We start from the raw sequence: 24,861 nt of genomic DNA, 5'->3' as shown, positions 1-24,861 counted from the left end.
TCCATCACTCCTCCAGGCCTCTTTTTCAATCCTGTCCTCTGCATCACAGTGTCTTTTTTAGACATCCATCTCCCATCCCTCCTCCTCCTCTTCCTCCTCCAGCTCTATTTCCTTCTCTTCCTCTGTATTAGTTTTCCCTCCTTGCCCTCGGGACATTGCTCTCATATTTTTTTTTTATCACACCCGCTCTTTCTCTCTGTCTCTCACCGTCTATCGCTCCTTCTTTTCCCTCAATCGTCCGGCTGCTGAGCTCTCAGCCTGAGGTTTCCACGGCAACCACCCTCTTGTCTCGAGGCTTGCGTTGCCGTGACGCCCTGCCCCCTTCAGCACACGCTCGACATGCACAACACACACGCACACAGATATACGCCGATCGGCCTCAATGTCAAAACAGGTGACTGGTTTTGATTGGTGTACAGTGACAATAGCAATGTCACTCTTCTGGATACAGTAGAAGTTTTTTTCATCTGTATGTGAGAAACACGTTGGAGTACCTGCTGGACACAAATCCTCACACAGACACTCCATTTCCTGTGGGTAGCATGCGGATGCGCATGTCTGTGCTAATATTGTCTTATTAATGTGTGTACCTGTTGCCAGGGCGATGTCTTTGCCACGATTAACATTGAGGGGATGCCGTCCCCGAGCAGCTCTGCCTGCTGTCAATACACGGAGCCGCTCGTGAATCAGCTCCTCTGCAGACTGAAGCCACTGTGACGCTTGACTCTGCAGACTGCAGATGTTATTCCTGTCATTCAGCATGTGGATCAGTGCACTTTGATTTGATGGTTGTCGAAAGGGCTTTGTGCCCGGCCGACATGTTTCAGTATAGCCTCGGTCGTGCTGAGTCTGGGTGTTTCAGTAAGGGGCGATTGAGATGAATCAACTGGCTTTTGTTTTGTCAACAGCAAGATTCTGGTACAGAGCCGCGGTAAAACAGAGCCACGACTTGACGTCATTGATAGTTTTTGCGTCGGCTGAGCACTTCTACTACACTAGATGTCCTCTGCTGGTGTGTTGAGCTGCTGACACAGAAGTGATTGTTTAATTCGCTCCCACAGCTGCACAGTTCCCGAGTCTCTCTCTCCGTCTCTCCCTCTCTCCTTCGCTCCCGACTTCATCTCTTTGCCTTCACTCTTCGCTCTCCCTCATGCTCCCCCTGCTTCTCCCTCCTTCTCTGGCTCTTTGATTGCTTTTGGTCACCACCTCACTCTATCACGTTTGCTTTTCAGATTTAACTCCTGATGGCCCACCCTCCTTCTCCTTCCCTCTCTTTTTCTCTACCTTTCTCAGCCTGTTGGCTGTGTAATAGTGCAGTGAAGGCAGACTGACAGGTTGACAGCTGAGGTGAAGGGGACTGGCTGAGGTTCAACACTGCAGGTCCTCGCACACCTCAGCCCCGTCGAGGCCGAAGGATGGCTCAGGCCCATTTTGGTAGCACCAACCGTAGTTTTGTCACCTTCTTTTCAATCGCGCCCAGCAATTTTTGAGAAATAGAACGAAAGTAATTCTGTGTGATGTGCGAGTGGTAATGACATCCCCATAATTAACTGCCTATCATTAAACAAAGCTGATGCAGTGTAATGAAGATTATAGAAAATCCAAACCATGGACCTCCTGCACAGCAGCTTTGAATAATTCGCGGAATATTTGAATTTAATTCAAATACGTTTGTCATATTCCAGCATTTCACCGAGCTGATTTAATTTGTCCCTGGTCAGCAGGTCACCTCTGCTGCACATGGGGATGTTTCAGAGACAAATGTAGACACACAGAGGCAGGCGTTGCTCAACCATCAGTGACACAGCATCAGACAGCCAAAAAACAGGGACGATGGTCGTGAGCGCTGAGCTGCTCATGCCCGGCAGGCCGCTTGTTGTTTTGGTTTGGAGCGTTATAAAATTAGTGTTTTTCTCCCGTGTCTGCAGCGGTCTGACCGTGCTGTCAGTGCGAGTCTGTCAGCCTGACGAGCAGACGCCACTCTGCATCACGACACGCTGTCACACTGAAGGACGTGGGAGGAGACGTGTGAGAGTGTGTGTTCATACAGCTAGAAGGCTTACATGCTGACAGCAACTCCTGCATCCTGTTACATCATTCAGCTCAAGGAGCTGAAGAGGGGAGAAGATAAAGAAGTGAGGAACACGGGACTGGCTATTTTCTCCCCCAAAAAATAATAAATTGAGTGTGATACTTTGCAGTCCGATATTAATAACTTTTTTCACATGTTGTATTTTTGCCTCCAGGCTCTTTGTTTGATGCTGTGTTTGTACTGCCTGTTAACTTGTTTGCAGGTTTGTTTTCCACTTGCGTTCACACTTCAACACGCTAACATGCCAAACATTGGCAGGACCGCCACTTTACGAACATTCACATTCACATAGTGTCACTAGATTAGGGACCAGCCCTCACTCAAGTCTGATAAAGCAACAAATAAGAGATGTGCAAGAGTAAATGAGTTGTAATTGAATGAAGAAAGAAGAATAGGAAGGAAATATCAAAACTTTAGATAGTCATCAGAGTTGAGTTTACAGGTTGAAACATTCGATGTACTGTAGTTGTCACGTTGTTCTCAAACCTTTGAGATTATAATTTTGTGGCACTGTTTAAATTCATTCACAGGAATCGATTGACCACTTTAGAAAATGATTGTCAGTCGCTGCCAGAGCACATGCTGTTGAGGAATCTAGAGAAGAGTTTAAAATGGTGCGAGTGGCTTTTTTTTTATGTGTGGAACCGAGAGTGTGATGCAGTAAAATGAGGCTAGAAAATCAAGAAAATGCACAGGAGAAAGGTTGAGATATAGGGAACAGAGAGAGAGAGCGAGCGGGATGGGGAGATGATAGATGTGGACGTGATCAAGGAGCCTCTGTGAGAATATGGGTGGCGGGACGAGAAGACAGGAGGAGAGGTGGTAAAGAGGAGGAGATCAACAGGGGAGAGGTGCGGAGGCCAGCAGAGAACGGACAGAGGATGAAAATTGAGAAGGCGAGAGTTGATGTGAGAGGATGGGAAGAGGGTGGGAAGAGGATGGAGGGATGAGCTGGGCAGAGACGCGGGGAGTGGAAGGGTGGACGTGCACTGAATGGGGGTAGAAGGAGATATGAGAGAGCCTCGTAAGTCACTCCCCCGAGAACCATCTCCACTCCTCCACTCTACTCAGAGGCATCAGTAAAAGGCTCTAAGAATAGCTTCAACACTGAGCAGCACGTTTCTCTACTCTGATAGCCTATAAATAGTGTACATGCAGCTTCTGTCACTTCACATCCGCTGCCCTGGACGCATGCTGCCCCGCAGCCTCGCGGCCTCTGACAGGGAATCCTCCTCTGGAGACGACAGAGGAGGAGAAGATAAAGAAGTGAGGAACACGGGCAGGATGCTGATGCTGGTGATGGCGATAGGGCTGACGGAGGCTGCTGATCATGATAGCAGTAATGAAGATGGCCATCATGGTGACGCACTGTAAGGATATCTGCCGACAACGACATCTCTTAACCCCGAGGCATTGCAGGAGATTTCTATACTCCGGTGAATGCAGAATTTATGCAGTTGCTAACAAGCATTTTTCAGCACAAATGATCGTGAACAAAATACTTCACACTGCTCTCTGCACCACAGCTCTTGTCATGCAGCACATGATCAACAAACTACTCGAATGATGTAAGCATGTTCGTGTAAGGCACGCAGTGTTTCATTCCCCAACCAAAACAAAAACAGGTAGCATTACATTCTGTTACTGTATGGAGATGTCTCAGCAGAAGTTAATATATTCTTTTATATTAAGGGCTAGATTGTTCTATTTTTCAACCATCTTAGCTTTAAAAAAGGCTCATGTATTTTCCTTTTACCAAAATCTCTCTAGGTATGTAACCTTTTTCTAGCAGCCAATTTTTTTTTCCTGCAAGATGAAGAGTTTAAAACTCAATTTCCAAAAAATGATTTCCCTTTTTTTATTGCGAGTTAAATCCCTTAACACCCAAAAAAGATGTTCATCTAGATCTGCTGTGACTCAATCTATTATTAACACTTTATCTTTGTGATAACTACAGACTTTATTTTCATTTCCTCATTGTTCTCTGTCTAAACATTTGTAAGTTTGTAAGATCTGCAGAGTCCTGTTGTGCTGCTCTGTGAAGAGTATTCTGTGAATATTCATTTTGAATATCTAATACTTTTTGTAAAAGCGTTCATTTTCGCCTCACAGAGCATGATAATTGTTTTCAAGGCTTAAAAATATTAAAGCAGCCACGACAAAAGGAAGGAACACGAGTACAATTGGTGAAATTTCATGTAGTTTTCTCTGCACTCACACTTTTATAACTATTTGCCAATGTAGTGCTGTGGCAAAGTTAGTTTTTTTTTGCTGCTGATATTGTATAACCAGATAAAAACGTACTGCTATGATATGCCTCCATCGCTTCCTGCTGCTTGAACTGTTGGTTTAGCTCACGTCTCCGGAGACAATGGGCAGAGGAGGGGAGGACATCAGGAAACAGCACACACCTCAGTAAATTGGTCCTCAGCCTATTAAAGAGGATTTTCTTCTAAACCTCTTCTTTTTTCCCCTCTTACACAAGCCACTGTAGTTAAGGTTGTGTGTGGGGGTTTTTTGCACACACCTCACACTACGCTACTCATAACTCTGCATCCATTACTGACATGCCTGATTATTATTATTTTGTCTTAGGTTTACAATAAATGTAGTTTGTGTAACTATTAATATGAGTGACAATATAAATGCAAAGGGTTCAAATCTGCACCTTCACACAAACCTTCAGTTCTTTCCTCGGATATTCCTCAGCAAAGGAATCTGTCATTGCGTGGAGCTTCCAAATTCTCCCACCTCCATCTGTATTTTTTTTTTAGTTTTTAGTTTTTTTGTTATGATTGGCTGAAGAAAAATATGTGATTGCTGCATCCAAAATTTTGTTCAGAAATTGAACCAATTATATAGGTTCAGTTTTTGGACGTTGTTGTAGTTGGAAGACATTTGTTTTTGTTTATGAAATTGTTAATTCTGTCAGTAAATTTGCATGCTGAATTATCTTCTTCATGGTTGCTGACATGGAAGTGAGTGATTCTGCGTCTAATGACGATAAGGCAAAAGGCGACGGAAGACGAGTGAAGACAGTTATTTCAGGATGTTTGTTATGATGATAACAGTGAAGCTGGATGAGGCGATGAAGATGAAATGAATTTCTTATGTGTGTTTCAGAGGGAGATTAATTGTTTAGATGAGAGATCTGTCATGTGTGTGCACACAAACACCGTATGAATGTACATGCGTGTTTGTTTGTTTTTTTTACACTGTTGCATTGATTATTCTGTTTGTGCGTGTGTCGAAATTTAATAGGCTGAGCTGATAGATCATCTGTCAGTGTAACACGCTCCTTTCTGTCGATGATTGTGTGTGCTCGCTGCTGCTGCTGCTGGTGGTGTGTGTGTGAGACAGAGAGAGAGACAGAGAGAGAGACAGAGAGACAGAGAGAGAGAGAGACATCATCCCCAAGGGACTTTCTCCTTAACGGGTGATTTGCCTGCTGGCTTGCTCTTGTTAAAGGGCTGTCTGACATGCTTTGATGTGGTTCTGGGCTCCCTGCAGTTTGATTGGCACACTGGATTAATGTTGTGCCACAGATGAAAGAAACTGCAGGGGAATGATATGAATTTTATTAAGTGAAAATAGCAAATATTAAACATGATTAATGAATTGGTTATGTTCGCAAAGTGCTCTCTGTGTTAAGCTCTGGACACGTGTCATCTCTTTTTGCTCTCCTCCGTACGATCCTCTCACTCAGCAGCTCGTCACGCTCGACACGAGCGTCATCCGAAGCTTTCTATATTTGCGTTCCTGTCTCTAGTTTAACCTCTCCACCACCACCTCCTCACCTTCCTCACCCCATGTCTCTGTTTGTGCTTCTTCCAAGATCAGAGTACTAGTACTAGTGATGAGTCAGTATTAGTCAGTGAGCAGTTCATCCTGTGATGGTCAGTCAGCGCTGACACCTCAGAGAGCTTAAACTTTTTAATCTGGTCAGTCTAAACCTCTCCCCACACACACACACACACATACACACAAACACACGTGTGCATCATCATGACTTGGATGTCGTTTTGTGTCCGTCAGCGCCGCGGACTAATAAAGGTGCTTTTCAGCCTATCAGGGCTGATTTCTATCACCAGGGGTAATTTCTCAATGTCACCCAGACACCAGCTCCACCAGACGCTGATCACTGAGCAACACAGATGTCTTTGCAGCTGCCAGTGAGCCGGACAGACAGATGTTTAATAGGGAGAGACTCCGGACAACATACAAATGCTTTTTTTTAATTGAAATTATTAGCTCTTTATCTGACCAGTTTTCATTTCTGTTAAAGGGGTTTTAGTTGAATGAATGATGCCTTCTCTCTTGAGTTACTTCTTTTAATCTGTACTCATAATTTCATTACTGAAAAGCCCATCAAAAACGCATGTTGTGATGATACGGTAAAGGACACAGAACTCATGTTATTTTCATTTGTATTTCAGAAAAGTCCCGACATACTTAATGTTTCATGCTGAACTCGCTGTAAGAATGAAAAAGAAGAAAAAAAATGTGATAGTGTGGGTAAAGGGTTTGAAGATTTTTTATTGGTTATTTTAACAGTAATAGTGAGATTCAAGGAGGCGGTTTTAAACAGTTTCAATTTACACCAGTTTAGGTATAGCTTCAAAAATATCTGACAGAATTTTTTGTCAGTGGTCAATACGTTACATTACCAAGTTTCTTACAAAAGTAATTATAGAATTTAATTTAATTTATAAAACATAATTATAGGAGAAAAATAATCACTATTTCTCAGGGGCACCTGTTTATTATGATGTTTTAACACAAACAGCTGCACATGTGAAATTATTCACAAAAACCTGATTTAAATTAGACTTCATCTGAACAAAAAGAGACTTAATCATTATTTGCAATTTCAATTAAAATTCTAATTGTTTTGTGAAATATTTGCTTTGACAATTAGTCAGTAAAATGTAAAATCTCACTCTTAAATTGTTTGTTTGGTTTGACCAAATGCTTGAAAACCCATTCAGTTCAGATAAAAAACACCAAATACTCACATTTGAAAAGCTGGAATCAATACATGCTTGGTTGATACATGACTGAACTAATTAGAACCAATTTTCAATACTGTTGTTGACAGTTTTTCTGCCAATCAGCCAATTAATCAGGCGCTTGATTAAAGAATGACGACAATCTTTGGTGCTTGATGCCACAGCTACGATTCACTCTGCGGTGATCAAGTTGATGATTGCTGCACCTTTTCTTGAAACTTGCAGTTAAAGGAACAGTTAGACAGTTTTTGACAATACACCTAACTAATCTTCTAGCCAAGAGCTCGATGAAGAGTTGAAGTTGACGACTGATTCCACTCTTATGTCTATGCAGTAAATATGAAACGGAAGCCAAGAGCCAGTAACTTATCTTAATATAAAGACTAATCTGGCTGTCCTCTTGGGTTTAACTTTCAGTCAAAATCAATCAAACATCAATTACTCGACACTGGCATTGTACAGGGCTTGCAAGTACAAGATACAAGCTCTGTATAAACTTTGACCTGATATCAGCAGGCTTTCGTCTCAGCTCAGTTAGCCTTTAAAGCATCTTATTATAAGTACACTTGAAGTCAGTTACAACATCCATCCATTAGCTATACGTGCTTATCCTTAACAGGTTCAGGGGTTTATTGGGTGAAAGAAAGGCAAGAAACACTCTGGACAAGTAACCAGTAAATCACAGGGCTGACGCCTACAGACACGCTCCCACTCACTTCTACATGCGAGCTGTGTGACCCGCCTAATCCAGAAACTTCCTGTTGTGGGGCGTCGGTGATAACCACTGTCTCACCGCAATCTGTCTTTAGCCATTATATTTCTGTATCTGAGCGAGTGGTCCAATCTCACATCCATCCCACACACTATTTCACTGCTGACTGCAACTAGACTGAGTCTGTGGGGGCAGAGCTTCGTCCAGCCCCAAGAGGGATTTACAGTGGAGAGGTGACATCCAGGTCCCTGAGTCCTGCTGCCTGCGTAAACCCGTTCCCTCTCCAACACCTGCTGGATTACTCTTAGGTAACCAGGTGTGAGCTCTGAGTGGCCAAGTTGTGACAGTAATTGATTGAGGATGTGCGAGACAGCGAGAAGCACAGCGGGCCAGAGCTGAACACCCCTGAGACTGTAACAAGCAAAACGGTTGTGTATGCAGAACGGCAGAGTGTCATATCTGACATAAATATTGCTTTTGTAAAGCTAATGCAGACGTTACGGCTTGTTGCCATGGCAATGCTGCGTTGCCAGGCAATGACGTGTTGTCGTGGTAGCAGACGCTCCTGTCAGACTGTTGCTATGTTGCGTCGCTGCATCTTGTAGCATGGGCTTTGTAGTGTAAATAAGTACGCCTGTGTGTGTGTGTGTGTGTGTGTGTGTGTGTGTGTGTGTGTCAATCACACCTCTCCTATAGACCTGCTGTCACACTTCACATCTGCCAAGCGGGAAGAGGGAAAGGGAGGGGGTGAACAGCGAGAGTGAATGAGACGTGAGAGACCAAAGTGCGAGACGGTGCTTGAAGGAGAGACAAAAGGAAAGAGGAGGATAACGAGGGGAAGAGGGAGCGGATTAAAAAAGACAGAGAGAAAAATGGGGACAGAGGGACCCAATAGAGGAACAAATGAATGGAAGAGTGATGAGGTAGATTGGAAATTAGTGTAAAGAAAGAGAAGAAAAAGAAGAAGGTATAATGGAGGAGGGCAATTTTAAAAGGCAAGACAACAAGATAGATAGATCGGCAGACAAGTAGACTTATATAGCAAGACTCGAACGATAAGTGAATAAGAAAACTGTGAATGTGTGCATGTAGTGTGAGACACAAACACAGACCATCCCCACATTCCACTGGCCCCGTGGTGCTCTGCTTGCTGAAAAGGATTCTGGGTTAACAAGTTCAGGGTTTGTGTTTGGTACAATTGCAGGATTGTATCTCGAAATCCAATGTTCCCTCCATATTCCCACATGGGTAGATTATTTCATGGCTGCACAATCAGAGTAAAAAGAAAATTTGTGTTGTTTAATTTTTCATTGTGTTTTGTAAAATATTGAAAATGATTAGAACTGTTGCGATCTTTTACAGGACAAAGGAACCGTTTGTGCACAACATGCACATGGTAAACGACAACGTGTCTCAATTCATATGAAAAGGTTTCTTTCCAATCTGTGCAGCATTATTAGGGTTCGGTTGGACTTGTGCTCAGAGGACAGATTAGCCAACACATCTGTACGTGCATGTTTGAATCCTCTCACACTTTCACAATAATCCACCAGGGGATTATTGTGAAAGAGCATCACGCCTGTTCACCTTTCGGAGAATATTTTTAGTTACTGTTAGATTCGCTGGTACCTCGGCGTCCGTGACAAATTCCCTCCAACTCCCGCAGCAACCTGATGGCTCTGATGGATGATGTGCTGAAACCAGCAGGGGTTTGTGCAGAGACAAACACAATGCATATCTGTGAACGTTGAGACAAAGACCCGGAGGCTCTGGTGGGAACTGACAGTTTTTGTCATCTGGGTTTGTTGCTTTGTCCAATTACCATATAACTGTTCCATGTAATGCAACGATAAATAATGCGGGAGTAATTATGTTTTTTTTAACAATGAGTCTCAAAACTCTGGGGGGCACGATGGTGTCTATAACTATTTCTATTGCAACTGCTCATATGAAACATACTTGTGGCCCCTCCCTCATCTCCTTGTTCCCACACATACTAAAAACTGACACAGTAATTGACCACCTTCCCCCACCCTTTCTTATGATAATCAGTCCTCATCGATAGTCTATTTTTAGCTCCGAGTCTCCCCCGCTCTGTTTCTCCCTCTTGGTGATTTCCTGTCTCATTACACAACATGTGTATGCATACACGTGCACAGTATCCAACTCGCTCACAGGCTGCTGTGGATGCACCGTGAGGTGAACCAGTCCTTCCTTTTTTTCCCATCTGCTCGCTGTCTCCTTCTCTGTTGCTGTCTTTTGCTGGGTTTCTTCACTTGCCACTCTACTGCCCCTCTATTATTCAGCAATGGTCTTTGTCCTCTTATCGTCTGACACCCAGCTGAGTTATTTCAGTATATCAGCTATTTTGACTTTGGCTCCAAATGGACTTTCCTTGTTATGTTTCTACGTTATCCCCCCTCTCTCTCTTTCTCTCTCTCGCACACTTCCACTAATGTTAAAATATTCTGTTGCGCTCAGTCGTCATGGATTGAGGTGGAGAACGTCTTCACCCCCCAAAGAGGCAGCTCTGAAGCTTTACCGTGCTATTATAGATTTAAGTCATTTAAGCCATAAATCTCTATGGTGCTCATACCCCTCCTCGCAGCGTCACCTCCGAGAGGTTTGGCTACACTGGCCGATTGTAATGCAAAGCCCATTTTTGGCTCACAGCCGACTTTATCCTTTATTAGCGAGAGCACGACGTTCGATCAATAATCAACAGCAGCCATGCATTTGGCTCAGTGGAAGCGCCGCTGCCTCCTCGCACAGTCTGCTGCTGCTTTTTAATTTGAGCATCTGTGCTGCGTGTCCTGCTTTGTTCAGCTCATTTATTAACACTCTGCTTCAGATTTCTTTGTGCAAATAGTATAAAGAGAGAACACCCTGAACTGAATTGAAGAAATATCCGCCCTCATCCACAAGGCTCCATCAATTATATATTGAATTTTTATCAGTTTTGGTTTTCACATGTGAGTTTTCAAGGATAAGAAAAAAGGATGTGGTAGAGTTTAAGATTGCTGAAGCTAGACAAAGGCAGCATCGGGGGCAGAAGAAGCACAGTATGGATTTTTCCGAGGACAGCGTTCATTTTAATGAAAAGGTTTACTTCACACTTGAAGCCGGTGTTGCTGAGGGGAAGGAAGGAGGACAAGCAAGGGAGAAAACAGGTAATGTTCTAAACCGCTATGAGTTAAATGTGTGAAAAGGATGGAGGAAGAGAGGAACAGTCGGCCTATCTGCCTATCTCAAGGCCAGCCAGTCGATCAATATTCTCAGCTCAGATCCAAGACGCCCTCCCTCTCTCTCTCCCTCGACTGGTGTGTCCAGTGAAGGAAGCTGTGGGAGAAGGCCATCGGCCCGTCATCAGTATTCCAACAGGCTCTGCCTACTCTGGTGTGGGCAGCAGAATAATTTCACTCTGATCTGACAGATCAATAGCTGTACTCAGAGGAAGGCGACCAAACCCCGCCTGGTTGACTGGAGCTGCTGCGGTATTCAGAGTAGCTCGGCACGTGCAATGGATGGTCCTCGTCAAGATTCCCTTTTTTTTTTCAACTTGTAGTGTTGTTGATGGAGTGGGTCTAATCGTACTGTTCTGTGAAGCGTCTTTACGCAGGCATTTGAGTAGCCGGTACCTTTGAGCACTGAGGGTTGTGTGTGTATGAAGGGTTTGTAGAAGAAAAAAAGAAAGATCAGATAGCCTTTCAGTTTCTTTGTTTAGCCCGTGTCATGTTACATTTTTGTACAGACTGAGTCAGAGGAGTGATGAGTCAGCTCATGGGGGTGGGGAAGATATTTATTTTATGTTATGATATAATGCCATCCAATATATAGGCACTTAGGCAGCAGCCTCAAAAATGACCATGGAGTTAACCTAATACGTCTTAAAATTGGGCAAAACACGCAAACAAAAAACAGCTGTTTTTTGCTGCAGCACTGTGGTTTTGCATTACATTATACAGGGGCTAGAAAAAATAAAATGCAAAATATAAAAACACATTAGCAGGGGGGTAGACATGTTATTCAATTAACTTAAATTGTTCAGGTGCTTGTATTTTTAACTAATGCTTTTCTGCAAAGAGGGAATGGACATGCACTCATGAATACATGAAATGTTTTATTTTTATCAATGATAAGTATACATGAATAAAATATTTGGAGGTTTTACATAGTTTGACATTCCTAGGTGTTGAGACCAAATGTTGCCAGCTTTCTATCTCTATTCGTGGATTTGTGCAGTTTGTGCATCTACATCACGATCACTAGTCTACTTTTACAAAACAGAACAGGAAAGGAGAACTGTTTCATCTGGTTTACTAAGTAACACAAAAGAAACAATATGTGAAGTAATAATGGCACTTTTTAAACTTCAATTATGATTTTCTGTCTGCTTCAGAAGAACCAGCTGAATAAAATCAAACTGCCTGTACCATATTGAGTGGCAGAACATATTCATTTTCTTGTATTGTGTCACATCGAATTGAATTGGGCTGAGTCAAAACATGTCGAATCACACTGCATCGCAATAGTGGTGAATCATATCATATTGTCAGTCGCTTCACATGTTGGACCGTTGCGGTGCACCAAGATGTGTATAGCATCAACCACAGTGTTGGAGATACACATACCAGAGTTTTGATCAGAGAGTAACAAACATTGGTGGATGTCATACAGAGATGTACACACACACACACACACACACACACACACACACGCACACACACACGCTCACTCGTACCTGCAGTGTTGTGGATTTACAGTGTCCTACTGAGCTGTGATCAGCTCGGCGGTGAGATTACTGTCGGCACAGTGGGCTCTTTATCACCTTTAAAAGTCACAGAAAGACAGACACACAGTTAAATACACACATGTCGACACACAGATAGGGAGAAACAAACAGCCCTGTGTACACAGTATGGCAGCGTTGAACAGCCTTTTAGACAGACCGTAGCTACCTGATGGTCTGATATTACTCCCATGCTCAGTTCGTGTTGCTAAGCTCCCACCTCTGCTCCCATCGGCAAAGTAAATACAGTAGAGAAAGTTCAGGAGATGCACTGCAGGAGCGGTGACAGACAATCAATAGAGATGCAATGATGAAGATATCACACTCTGCAGAGTTAGAGGTTCAGCACTTCATGAGATGACTAAGATGGTGTGTGTGTGTGTGTGTGTGTGTGTGTGTGTGTGTGTGTGTGTGTGTGTGTGTGTGTGTGTGTGTGTGTGTGTGTGTGTGTGTGTGTGTGTGTGTGTGTGTGTGTGTGTGTGTGTGTGTGTGTGTGTGTCTACACTCAAAATAGTATACATGGTCCGAAGGTAATACACAAGTTTAATACCATTTATTGACACAAACATCTAACTATTTTTGTCAAACGTGGTCTGAAAACTCAAGCGAGAAGTCTGGAAATTTGTGTTGGATGTGCTTAGGACTTTTACAACCTTGTCAGAACCGCTCATCCCTTTTAGGCATGTACACTTGGACCACTGGAGCACAAATCTTAAGCGTCAACTGGATCTGACATGGCAACTGCATGGCCAGATCAATCTGACTTGGATTTTACAAGGTGGGCATGAGTCTTGGAACAGCACGAGGCCAATGGCTGTTTTCAGGCATGATCAATGGAGGGCAGGAATCAACACCAGCGGACTTGACTGAGCCTGGGCTGAAAATCCACTTGGCAGAGACACAAACGCAGCACCTCATTAAACCCGACGCTCCCATCGCTGCCATCACAGAGCCGAGCCCCGGCGCTGCAGCACTGATGGAGATCTCTAGAGCGTTGATAGGAAGGCTGTAATTGCTGCATGGTAATGTGGCGCCGCCGCATTCCTGTTGTTTCAACAATAATCCAATCGGCACAGTATTCTGTGCTGTGTAAGGAGGTTGGAGTTATGCTCAGTAAAAGTGTCATGTTGACGTGCTCGTGACTAAAACTACACCGGATTGGCTTGTAGGGGACTGAATAACGGTGGCCTGCTGTTTAAGCATGCTTTCCCTTCTCCTCTATCGCCGTCTCTCTCTCTGTTTCTCACTGTCGCTCACACTCAATTGTGTGAATGGATTTGGCTATCACAAGTGATGACTCTTCACTCAGCCTCTTCTGTTCCATTTCCTTTCCCCTCCCACTTCCTCTCATGCACTTTGTTGCCTCAAATATGCCGTCTTTTTTTCTGTCCAATCCTTTTTCTAGGCTCTTTCTCTGCCTTCCTGCCTTTTCTTCTCAAGTGCCCTATTTGACTCTGATGACCTCTTCCTCTCTCTCTCTCTCTCTCTTCCCCTACCTCTCTCTCTCTCTCTTTGCAGGTACCACTAGGCAGCCCAAGGAGGGGGAGGTGCCGGGGGTGGACTACAACTTTGTGAGTGTGGAGCGTTTTATGGAACTGGAGCAAAGTGGAGCCCTGCTAGAGAGCGGAACCTATGAAGGTGAGCTGTGGGAGTGTGGTGGCACTACTGCTGTGCTGAAACATTCTGCATCTGCAAGACAAGTACAGGTGTTCGGGGAGCAGAAATGGGAGCATGTTTCGGTAGAGCTAGTGTTTTTACTGTTTTGGAATAGAAGCTGGCGTCTTGTGACGTTCTTACACACAGCTTAGGTAAAATAAATGAGTCTTCTGCAGCGATTCATGTACTACAGCCTCCTCTGGAGATATTCAAAAGGCTGGTTGACTACTGCTCTCTCTCTGTGTGTGCGTGCGAGCGTGCGAGCGTGCGAGAGAGACCTGGATGAATGCCATTTCCAAGTCATGTTAAGTCTGCATCTGCTTTGCTATGGTGTCAGAGATACATCTACACATGTGGGATTTGCTGGTTTATTTGGTTCAAATTTTCTGAGCTTTTGCAGCCACCGACACACGCACACAAATTATGTGTGCTATTCCGTGTGTGTGTGTGTGTGTGTGTGTGTGTGTGTAAGGGGTACGTGCACATGCAATGGTATGTGTATGTTACCCTTTTATGTATTCTTTTTGTACTTTGGTGTCTTGTGTGTATGTTTCCCAGAGCTTACTTATGCCCACTGGGGGAAGCTGCTGTCTCTTTCTGGAGGTGCAGCATCTCATTTTGAAATGCACATTAAGATAAGAGAGAGTAAAGAAGACGAAATCAGAGACAGCAGATTAGAAAGAAAAAAAAATGGAGAAAGGCAGTGAAGGAGGCCGGAAACAGACATGGAAGTATCATCAGGAAACTCTTCAAGGTAATTAGTGCACGTGCGTTTTGTGTGTGCACGGCTGCACATAAGAGCTCATGTATGAGATGAGTCACAGCTGAAGTAGGATTTTGAACTTTGCATAAAGCCAAGATGCTGTCTGTCAAAACCAGGAGTATTGATGGTCAGGAGAACATTGTGTTTTTAAAACCAGTGGGGTGCAGAAGCTGGAGCCCTGGCCTAAACTTATCTCAGCACACTTTATGTTCTGCGAAGCAGCTCTTACTGTTGTCCTTAAGCTTTCACAGGTTGCTGCTTGCTACCTTTGCAATTTCATACATTGTTTACATGTGCCTGTGTGTGCACATTGATGTTTTGTCATGATGTGACATTTCTGTTTGGTGAGCAGCACGATGTGTGCTTCTTGAGGAAGTGGTGGCTCCAGTAGAGCCTTTCCACATATCTATCCGCCTCCTGCTGGGATGAAAGTAAACTGATGTCTGCAGTCTCTGTGCCGCTGATCCTTCTTTTGTCCTTTATTGCTGCCTCCTTCCCTCTTCTTTGGTTGACTCTTGTTCTCCTCCCATTGCCCCTGTCCCCGGTTTCCTCTTTGTGAAACCCCCACTCCTCTCCACTTCGAGGGATTATAAAGTAAGACATCTCTGCCTCTCACTCACTCTTAATATTTAATCACAAAGTATATTTCCCTGACATTGAGCGTCTTATTTAAATTTCAAATAAAAGTAGAGCTATATTGTGGTTTAAGAGCAAATATGCCCAGTCAAAAATATATATTTAGCACAGCTTAAAAAAAAACAGACCTTAAAGAAAGCCATGAAATCACAGATTCTTCTGTGTCCGTCACTGTTCAAAAAGAGAGTGGTATACTGTACTTATAATATATTGAGGATGGCTCCATCTCCATTAAGGTCTTTTAACGCTTCATGGCACTGTACTTAACTTTAATTATTATTATTTTATTAAAGTGGGAGTGGAACAACAGACGCCAAATGCTATTTTCGCACTGACGTTGCTTTGATTCTTGTGTGTTGTATTTCATGTTTTACCTCCCAACAGAGCTGGTTGCGCCGACATGAGAGGAGTGACACAGCCGAGGTTGTGTTGATACAAATCAGGGAACCACACCGTTTTGGTAACAATTTTATGATGAAACTTAATCAACACAGGTAATATAGTTGAATACAGCAGGCGTATCAAAGGACTGGGGATATTGTCTTCAATTAAAAAACAATAGAAAAAAAAATCTGATCTTATCATATCACATTCATCATGTGGTATATTGACAGAAATAAATAAAAGACTTACTATAAGAAAAAACTCTATATTGTAGTCTGTGCTGTGCACTATGACTGTGAATGTACCCAAATATGACTGAATACAACGTTAGATAACAAAAATAAGAATGGAGACATATATTGTTCTAAGACACTGTAGTTGTAGCCCGACTGAACAGCTGTCATTATGTTCTAAAATAGGTTTGTGTGCACCATTAGGCCGGTAAAGCACAGTGGCAGGGTTTTCTTCACCTCCAAAACATTAATTTATTGTTAAAAAAACCCTGATATTTGTTTGCCCTTGGAGGCATTTTAGAGTCCCCTCTTTATGTTTGAATTCCTGTATTTTGGGACTCTGCACAAAATATTTTGTGAAGAAAAAAATCCCATAAGGACACTGTCTGCTGTTGAGCAAGCTATTGGCTATTGAAACCACCTCTAACTGATATGTTATTCCTCCCATTAACACTGTAATAATCTTTCTCCTAACATACTGTCCCATGTCTGTCCAAAGCAACAGATGCAGTTTACGAAGCGTCATCTTAATTAAGATAAACAGACAGCTGCTTTGGGCTTTGAGAGCCAGTGAACTAGTGAGTCAGCTAATGTAACATAACAGCAGTGCAAAAGTTGTATTCAACCCAGAAAGTACAAGAGACATTGAGGCTATTTCACTGTACGGGAGTGGATCTGCCCATTGAAACAAAACCTGAATCCTACCATGTCCAAACCTGCTACTGTACTTTGCATTCACGCTGGCTTTAAAAACAAAAAACCGAAACCTGAGGCAGACTGAAAAAGTCTGGACCAAGATTATGTTCTATAGATTAAAGGTTCTATTGTCTGCTGGAAATGTATGACGGGGAGCTGTTTGTATGTTGTAAAATAAGTTGATTCTGCATGAAGAGTCACTGTTTTATTGTGAATGTCACAGGTTTGAATCTAAAATCTGTCTAAAATATCCTATTTTAGAGGACTGTAAGGTGAAGACTGTAAAGTCTTGGCCAAGACAGCAACAAATTAAACAGTAAATGAACTGAATGATACCCAGAGTGAGTCTCCAGAACACAGAGTTAGAAGAGTTGCTGCTTATAAAAGAATGACAATATAAAGGGCAGATGATAGGGAAGAAAAATACCCAGAAGGCCAAAAGGATGAGATGGAAGCACGTTGATGGCACTGACTTCCATGTGGTGGTTAGACTTTTTTTAAATTTACTCCCCTTCTTTATTCTTTATTTATCTTTTATTGTTTCTTTTTATCTTTTAATTTATAGGAAAGCCACTTTGTAATCTGTTGACCCTTCTGATGTCTGTGTTTCAGTGGGCGGGACTAGAAAATTAGATTTCAGTCTGCAAATACGATATGTTTTTATTTTCTAAATCACAGCATTAGCATCTGGCATGTGAAATAAAATCAAAAAAAGAAAGTTTGGATCCTCTTAATGTGAGTTCCGGTCCTCAGGTTGTCTGGCAGGCAGGTCCATCAGAAGATCCTCAACTGTTCGCCACTGCTAATCCTAACTTTTGCAAATGCACAAAATGTCGTCCCGTCAAAAACAGTTTACGTGTCCTCCGATGCGTGCTCTTCAGACCGCTGAGGCTTACGTTTTAAAATAATCTGTTCAAAGCTTTCAGTTGTGTACAAGCTGTGGACCTCTGCTTAACAGACGGTGTGTTATATCACCTGAGCTAGTCGGTATACATATGGCCCACTAACGCAAACACTGCCATGCCTCTCTGCCCTCAGATAACTTCTACGGCACACCCAAACCTCCAGCGGAGCCCTCCCCTGCAGCCCCTCCTCTGAATGTGAGTGAGGCCCTGCTGCCCGGAGCCCGGCCCAGCGCCCAGGGCAAGAGGAAGAGGAACCAGTCAGTCAGCAACATGGAGCAGCGCGCCAGCCTGGAGCCGCCTGAGGAGGAGGAAGAGGAAAGCCCGGTTGTCAATGGCAATGGGGAGGCCATCACACCAGGTACTGTCGGATGAGAGAGAAAAACATCAATCTCCCATTTTGATGTTTTTATTGCAAATATTCTATCCACTCCTGACTGAAATTAAATTCAAACTCTGTCACACAAGTGTCGGGACTATGAAGACATTTTATATTATCATATTTAGGTGAGGAGGAAATCTGGTTTGAAGGCCTGGACTGTCCCCTGGGTTATTTATTGTTGTCTCACTGGTACGATTGAGTAAAACCAGAGAGAAACAAGCCGGCCGTAATAGCAACTGTCACCTTTGCTTTTTATTGTCTATGTCATCCTTCAATCCAGTTTCATATCTGCAGTGTGCATATGGCCCCGAATCCGACAACAGTCTGCACCCTGACTAGACATCAGGGCGTCGTGAACTGCAGCGCTTCTCAATAACCTTTTGTAACAGAATGCATATGGACACGTTAAAGTTTCCGCCATTCTCCCTGTCCATAGTCTCATTTTAGCTTCAGCTACCGTCTCTCTGTCTTCTCATTTCTCTCCTGCTGTCTTTGCTCTCCTGCCACTGGCCTTTGTCCTTGTTTCTATTAATACCCGACTCTCTCTCTTCCTCTCCTCTACCATCCTTCCTTCTGAGCTCTCTTGCATCGTCTTGGCCTCTGTGGTCCTGTCCCTTCTGCCCTCTCCTCTTTCATCTCCTTTCCCCCGTCTCTCTCTCTCGTCAAGTCATATTTTTCCCCTTATTCTCTTACAACGTCACGTGTTGTGCTATATGCACCTCTGCTTTTCTTTTGTCAGGATAATTGTCTTTTAAACATTAGACATCTCAGCAAGACTTTAAGTATCTGTAATTTGATATCTATACCACATCATTACCATCAAGTATTAGAACATTTGACAACATTTGACAACAAATTTCAAAGTCTGGATACAGATATAAATACAGGGAAAGCATTGTCCTTCTTCCATCTTACTTTTCTTAGAAAAATTGTCATGTTAGAGGCGAATATTGCCCTTTACTGGTGTTCACTCTCCTCAATCACATGCTCATCATCCACTGACTTAGATGCCACCAGCTTCTCTGCTCTTCAAAAAAACATTTTCTTGTGTTTTCTGACTCAGTTTCTGACCCCTGAAGTCAATGTCTTTCCCTATTTCTCCATATCTGACATCCCAATGTTGTTTTCTCCTCATGCTCATTGTCCTCAGAACCCATGTCTCCCCCTCTCCCCACTCTCTCTCTTTCTCTGTTTCTCTCTCTCTCTTTCTCCTGGGGGTTCATAGCTCTGCAGTGGCTTGGCTCTGACTCATCATGCATGGCGTGTGTCGTGTGCATCCAGGTCTGCATGTGTGTACAGAGGGAATTTGAGAATAACTCTGTGTGTGTGTGTGTGTGCGTGTGTGCGTGTGTGCGTGTGTGCGTGCGTGCGTGCGTGCGTGCGTGCGTGCGTGGGTGTGTGCAATCCAGAGTCCAGTGAACATGAGGACAAGAGCACAGATGCCTCTGGGGAGGTTGCTGTCGAAGTGTCCAGCCAGGCCCCGGCCTCCATTGAGCCCCCCACCGAAGGAGAAGAGGCCCCCAAATCTCCCTCTAAATCCCCCATCAAAGTCCCAGATGTAGATGAGGAAGAGCTCGGTCCTCTGCCTGACAACTGGGAGATGGCCTACACTGAGAAGGGGGAGGTCTACTTCATTGAGTAAGACAAAATATATATTTTTATAAATGTATACCCATATAAGGGTTTTACTCCCTAAAACCAGCAGGTTCCTTCATGTCTGTACCTGTTAAAGGGGCCAAAGTATTTATCTATGACATGTTGAAAAACAATAACAACAATAATCCGATGTAATTCATCTCACAAAGTGCTCCTTCTTTAAAAACACAGTTTATGTTTGGCTGGTTGTGTGAACTTTATAGTTCTGTTGAATAATTGATGTAACTCAATACTGCTAATCAGACACACAGGATACATACATACAAGCGCTTAGAGATTGCTTTTAGCAATAAAAAGTGCTCTATAAATGAAATTGATTCTTATTCTTATTATTATTAAACAGACATGCACACCCCTGCTAAATTTTGTCCTCTCCTCTCACCCTTACTAATTAGTGTGTAAGTGCTAATTAGTGGATTAATGATCATTTAGTTTACGTTAGAGATCCCCTTGTTTCTCTTTGCCCCTGTATACACACACGCACACACACACGCACACACAAACACACACACACACTCTTATGTTCAGGTCATTAGTGTTAGTTTGCACTCATCCCTTTCTCTTATCCTCCACATCAGTCTGTGTCTGACCTTTGTTTGCCCCTTTCCTCTCATTATTGCTTTCATCTAAGCGTCTCTTTCTTCCTCTCCTCCAGTCACAACACCAAAACAACATCCTGGCTGGATCCTCGGCTCGCGAAGAAAGCTAAGCCACCGGAAGAATGCAGGGAAGACGGTGAGTCTGAATGACCCTTTCGCTCTCTTGTTCTGTGCGCTTTGGTGTTCACCCGAGTCGAGCTCATCTATCGACTGCGTCTACTCTTCCTTCTGTTTGTGTGCCTGCGTTGTCTGTTCCCGGCTCACTGTTCCAGCATGATTCCCTCCTTGAGAAAAAGAGCAGAAAAATACTCAGTTGTTTGAGGGTTTTTGTTAGTCTGCCTCACTGTTCTCCACGGGGTTCGGAAGATGTACTTACAGTACATATAAAGGAGGATTAGGAAATATGAAAAATAAACTTGACAAATATGATTTGCCTATCGTTCATGACCGAAATGCAGGAACTGAAATTATAAGGCAGCTATGTCTCTTTTTAATCTAATGAGGACATGCTTTATGTTGTTGCACCTAATTAAATAGCCCAACCTGTGCTCCAGACCTCATCACCGAAGAATGTCGCCTTTTCTGTTGTGTGTTAAGATAAAGATGCTATAGGCCCACATGATTGCTTTAGTGATTTACGGCAGCAGGGCGGTGTGTGTGGAATTGAGTGACTCATTTATGTGTTTTTAGACTCAGAAGAAGAAGGTGGTCCTTATCACGCTTTAGCTTCACAAATAGTCAGTAGCTGGATCCATTCATTGTGTTGGGGTTTTTTTGACCCAAAAATATGACGTGTCACTCGCATTGCCTTTTAAGGTTTATTTCAAAGCTGTTTGAAACAACGGGGAGGAATGTTATGTGAATGTCTTAGAAATAGCATAGTTCCTGACTGTGTTGGTTTGGTGTTGATCGTACATCCCTGCTCCTGTCGCAGCCTTCAGTCTGCAAATTAGGTTCTGATGTGATAAACCAGAGCAAGATCTGAATCAATCCCTACCTCTCCCCTGTTCTCCATCCCTTCAATCTGCTGCCTCCTCCATTCTCCCCTCTGCACTCCTTTACCACACGTCTCTGTCACTTACCCCTTTCAATCTCCCTATCTCCCAATTTTACTTCTTCTCTTTCCCCCCCTAGCGCTCTCTCTCTCTCTCTCTCTCTCTCTCTCTCTCTCTCTCTCTCTCTCTCTCTCTCTCTCTCTCTCATTCTCCCTTTCCCCAGTAAAGGGCTGGACTGTGACAGGAATTCCAATAACACTGCTCAGCTCTGTGCAAACTGGTTTCAGTCTCTTTCTACACACACACACACACACACACACACACACACCCTTATCACGAATAGTGCCAATGTGTTTCAACTTAATTTGGACAAGGCCAAGATCAGTTTTCACCATAGCCAGTGATGTTCGAAGACAATCCCGTGTCAACTGTGCCGCTCTGTGATTATTTATTTTGTGTATCAGTGCGACAACTTGCTGTTGCTTCGGGCTCTACTTGCATTTCAGCTTGCTAACCGTTCTAAATAAATATTTCACGCAATGCACACAATATTCAAATTTATTAATCTTAACAAAGGATGGTTAATTTGTTTGTGTACCAACCAGACTAAGTGTCATGTTTGTATGCTGACATTAGCACTAGCATTAAACACAAATACCCCAAATATTCGATAGTGGAAACTTTGACCTGCTGATGGCAGAAGATGAAAGGTCAAGGGATCAAAGATCTTGCAATCCATCCTGAAGGGAACATGAATGTGTTCATGGCAATGGACTGAATCCAACAGTGGTCAAGATATTTCACTTGACACCAAAACTAAAAACTAAACATGTCAGACGTTTCCGTTGGATTTATCCACTGCGGGAAATGAATGTCTGTACAGAATTTCATGTTTTTCTCTCCCCTGTAACAGTCCCAGTTTCACTTCTGCTCTACGAAGCATTTCAATAGAAGGTCACAAACAGCCAACAGCCCAGGGATGATGTTTAGCCACAGCGGGCAGGTAGCACTTTGAGACTCTAGTCCAGCTCCTAGTGTAGTCGAATTGTATATGTCAGTGACAACATCTGAACTGGGCGATTGGCCATATTAAAACTGTGACGTGTGATCTTTTTGCATGACTAATGCAGATTTTTTTTCTCCCAGAGAAGCAGGTAGACGAGGCATGTTTGTGAAAGTGGCTAAATGTAAATGAAATGTACTGCCCTTCATCTCCTCCCCTGTCTTCATTCATTTCTCTTTCTTTTCATTTATCTGCAGTGTATCTACTGTGCAAGGTTAATTTGGGTTTTTGTTGAGTTAATGCTTGAGTGATCACTGGCAGGAGGATTTTGAACCACAGGCGGAACATTTGTGAAGGTCTTGGGTGACACATCACATCCTCTCACAGAACCATTGTGTCTTTGCCTTCCAGAAATCAGGTTGAGTTGCCAGGAAATGTTCACGTTTACAGTATAAACTCAGCAGCCACATGGATGACAGAAGGATACACAGCAGTTTAATCCAGCATGTTGCTCTTTACTTTACTCGTCATGTTGTTGTTTTCTTTTAATGATCACCATGTAGCTCACCTTTCACCGCAGATCTGCTTCACTTACAGTCTTTTTGTCAGGCAAGTTATGTCACACAAACTCATATCTTCTCTCTTGCTCAGAGGAGGCAAGAACAGAGCAGGCGAGCTTCAAATCACAGCAAGTGTTGGTTTCAGTCCTGCTTTTGAAACACGCTCAATCGCAATGCCGCTTTTCAAAGTAATCTCAGTGCTGGTGATGGAAATATGCTGCTCATGCTCATTTAGAGGAAAGAAATCCTCACTGAGGTGGATGTCAAGATGTCAAAACCTTGTCTGTAACCAAGAGAGAAGGTGCCACGTCAGAAATGAGACTAGACAGAAGGTGGTGAAAACTGTAATAGATGATGGAGTTAGAGGAGGTGGTGATGGTGAGCTCCCTGCCGGGGCCTCTTCTGGAAAAGAGCTAGAAAGAGACAAGTGGAGATGGAGAGAGGTTTGCATACGAGGAGAATCAAAGCACTGTCAGATAGTGATGCTCAAGCGTTACCTCCGAGTTCAGATACTTAGTCATGTCTGGACCATTTCTCTCTCCCTTGTGATCTAATAATTTTCCTGTTCTCTCTTTGAGGAGCTATCCGACACATTCAGAATGACCAAGCATGCACACATATGAAACCAAACTCATTCATACTGATATACTCATAGCGAAAAACCTTTTACATACGCTACTGAAACGCTTTGAAAAGCAAGTAAAATCTCATATACACAGCTCAGATGACCCCTTATTATATTGTGATGGGGCAAGAGGATTTCAGTTCAAACCAAATGGAAACCCACTTAGTTTTGGTTTTAGCATGGCTGGGGAAAGGGCTTGGAAGTGACTGCTGGTTAACATGTCGTCTTAATGGGCCACATTTTCACATTTGACATCCTGTACACGTGAGCACAGAGAGTAGGGGTGAAATAAATAGATACAGGGCTGAAACTGGCTAGAGCTCCACAGCAATTCAGAAACCAATAAACAAGAACCCAAACACAAAACCAAGTTCCCCCGGTGCTCATTCTATACACAGACACATGATGAGTTGGTAGATTCAGTGTCAAAGAAGAATGACGCTTTCTCTCATGAAGACATGCAGACACTGTTCAGCCATCTAATACACACACACACACACACACACACACACACACACACACAAAGGCACAATGCAAACATGGACTCATATAAATGCATAAAACACACAAATACTTTCTCTTCATCTCCCTCTCTGTCTCTTTATTTAATGGCAGGAAATAGAGACAAGACATTGCCCTCAGCTCAGGCGAGAGAAAAAAAAGGCTACTCGTGGTTTCCATGGAAACTGTCTCCCTTTCACTTTAGGGGGAGGGCAAGCGACTAGTGGATGAGTTAGTCAGACATTTAAGGTGGCTCGTGGACGGGGTGGGAGGGAATTTAAGGTGGTTTGAAGTGTGAATCCATCTGACTTTTCCACCCCGGGGATGAGGAGGGTTATTTGAGGTAATGGCTGCACGGCGCAGGCACTTTGAGCTAACGCTAAAGCAGAGAAAAGATAATTGCGACATCCACCCTTTTCACCTAGGGCTGCACAGTCAGCAAGCTCAGCAGCCAGGACACACACACACATTCACACATGGGTTATTGATATTAAGATTACAAAATCTGTTCATAATTACATTACGGCGTGAGGGGATGATGCCACAGAATCATTATCACACAGACCAAGTAATTGTAAAAATAATAGGGCTGGTGTGTGTGTGTGTGTGTGTGTGTGTGTGTGTGTGTGTGTGTGTGTGTGTGTGTGTGTGTGTGTGTGTGTGTGTGT

The 24,861-nt window shown here is 43.3% G+C and overlaps 1 protein-coding gene across 7 annotated transcripts in view; it reads left to right on the top strand.

Moving 5' to 3' along the window:
• LOC118315656 (membrane-associated guanylate kinase, WW and PDZ domain-containing protein 2-like) overlaps positions 1-24,861 on the top strand; it is a 63,113-nt gene that overhangs the window by 14,546 nt on the left and 23,706 nt on the right. For all 7 annotated transcript variants that reach the window (XM_035643114.2, XM_035643113.2, XM_035643112.2 and 4 more), the window contains exons 3-6: positions 14,121-14,240; positions 18,009-18,233; positions 19,664-19,892; positions 20,566-20,645. In XM_035643114.2, coding sequence (XP_035499007.1) covers positions 14,121-14,240; positions 18,009-18,233; positions 19,664-19,892; positions 20,566-20,645 — 654 coding nt within the window. The remainder of the gene's footprint in view (positions 1-14,120; positions 14,241-18,008; positions 18,234-19,663; positions 19,893-20,565; positions 20,646-24,861) is intronic.

This window comes from Scophthalmus maximus, chromosome 7 (genome assembly GCF_022379125.1).
Source record: "Scophthalmus maximus strain ysfricsl-2021 chromosome 7, ASM2237912v1, whole genome shotgun sequence".
Lineage (NCBI taxonomy): Eukaryota > Metazoa > Chordata > Actinopteri > Pleuronectiformes > Scophthalmidae > Scophthalmus > Scophthalmus maximus.
This window is presented reverse-complemented; position numbering and strand designations above follow the sequence as displayed.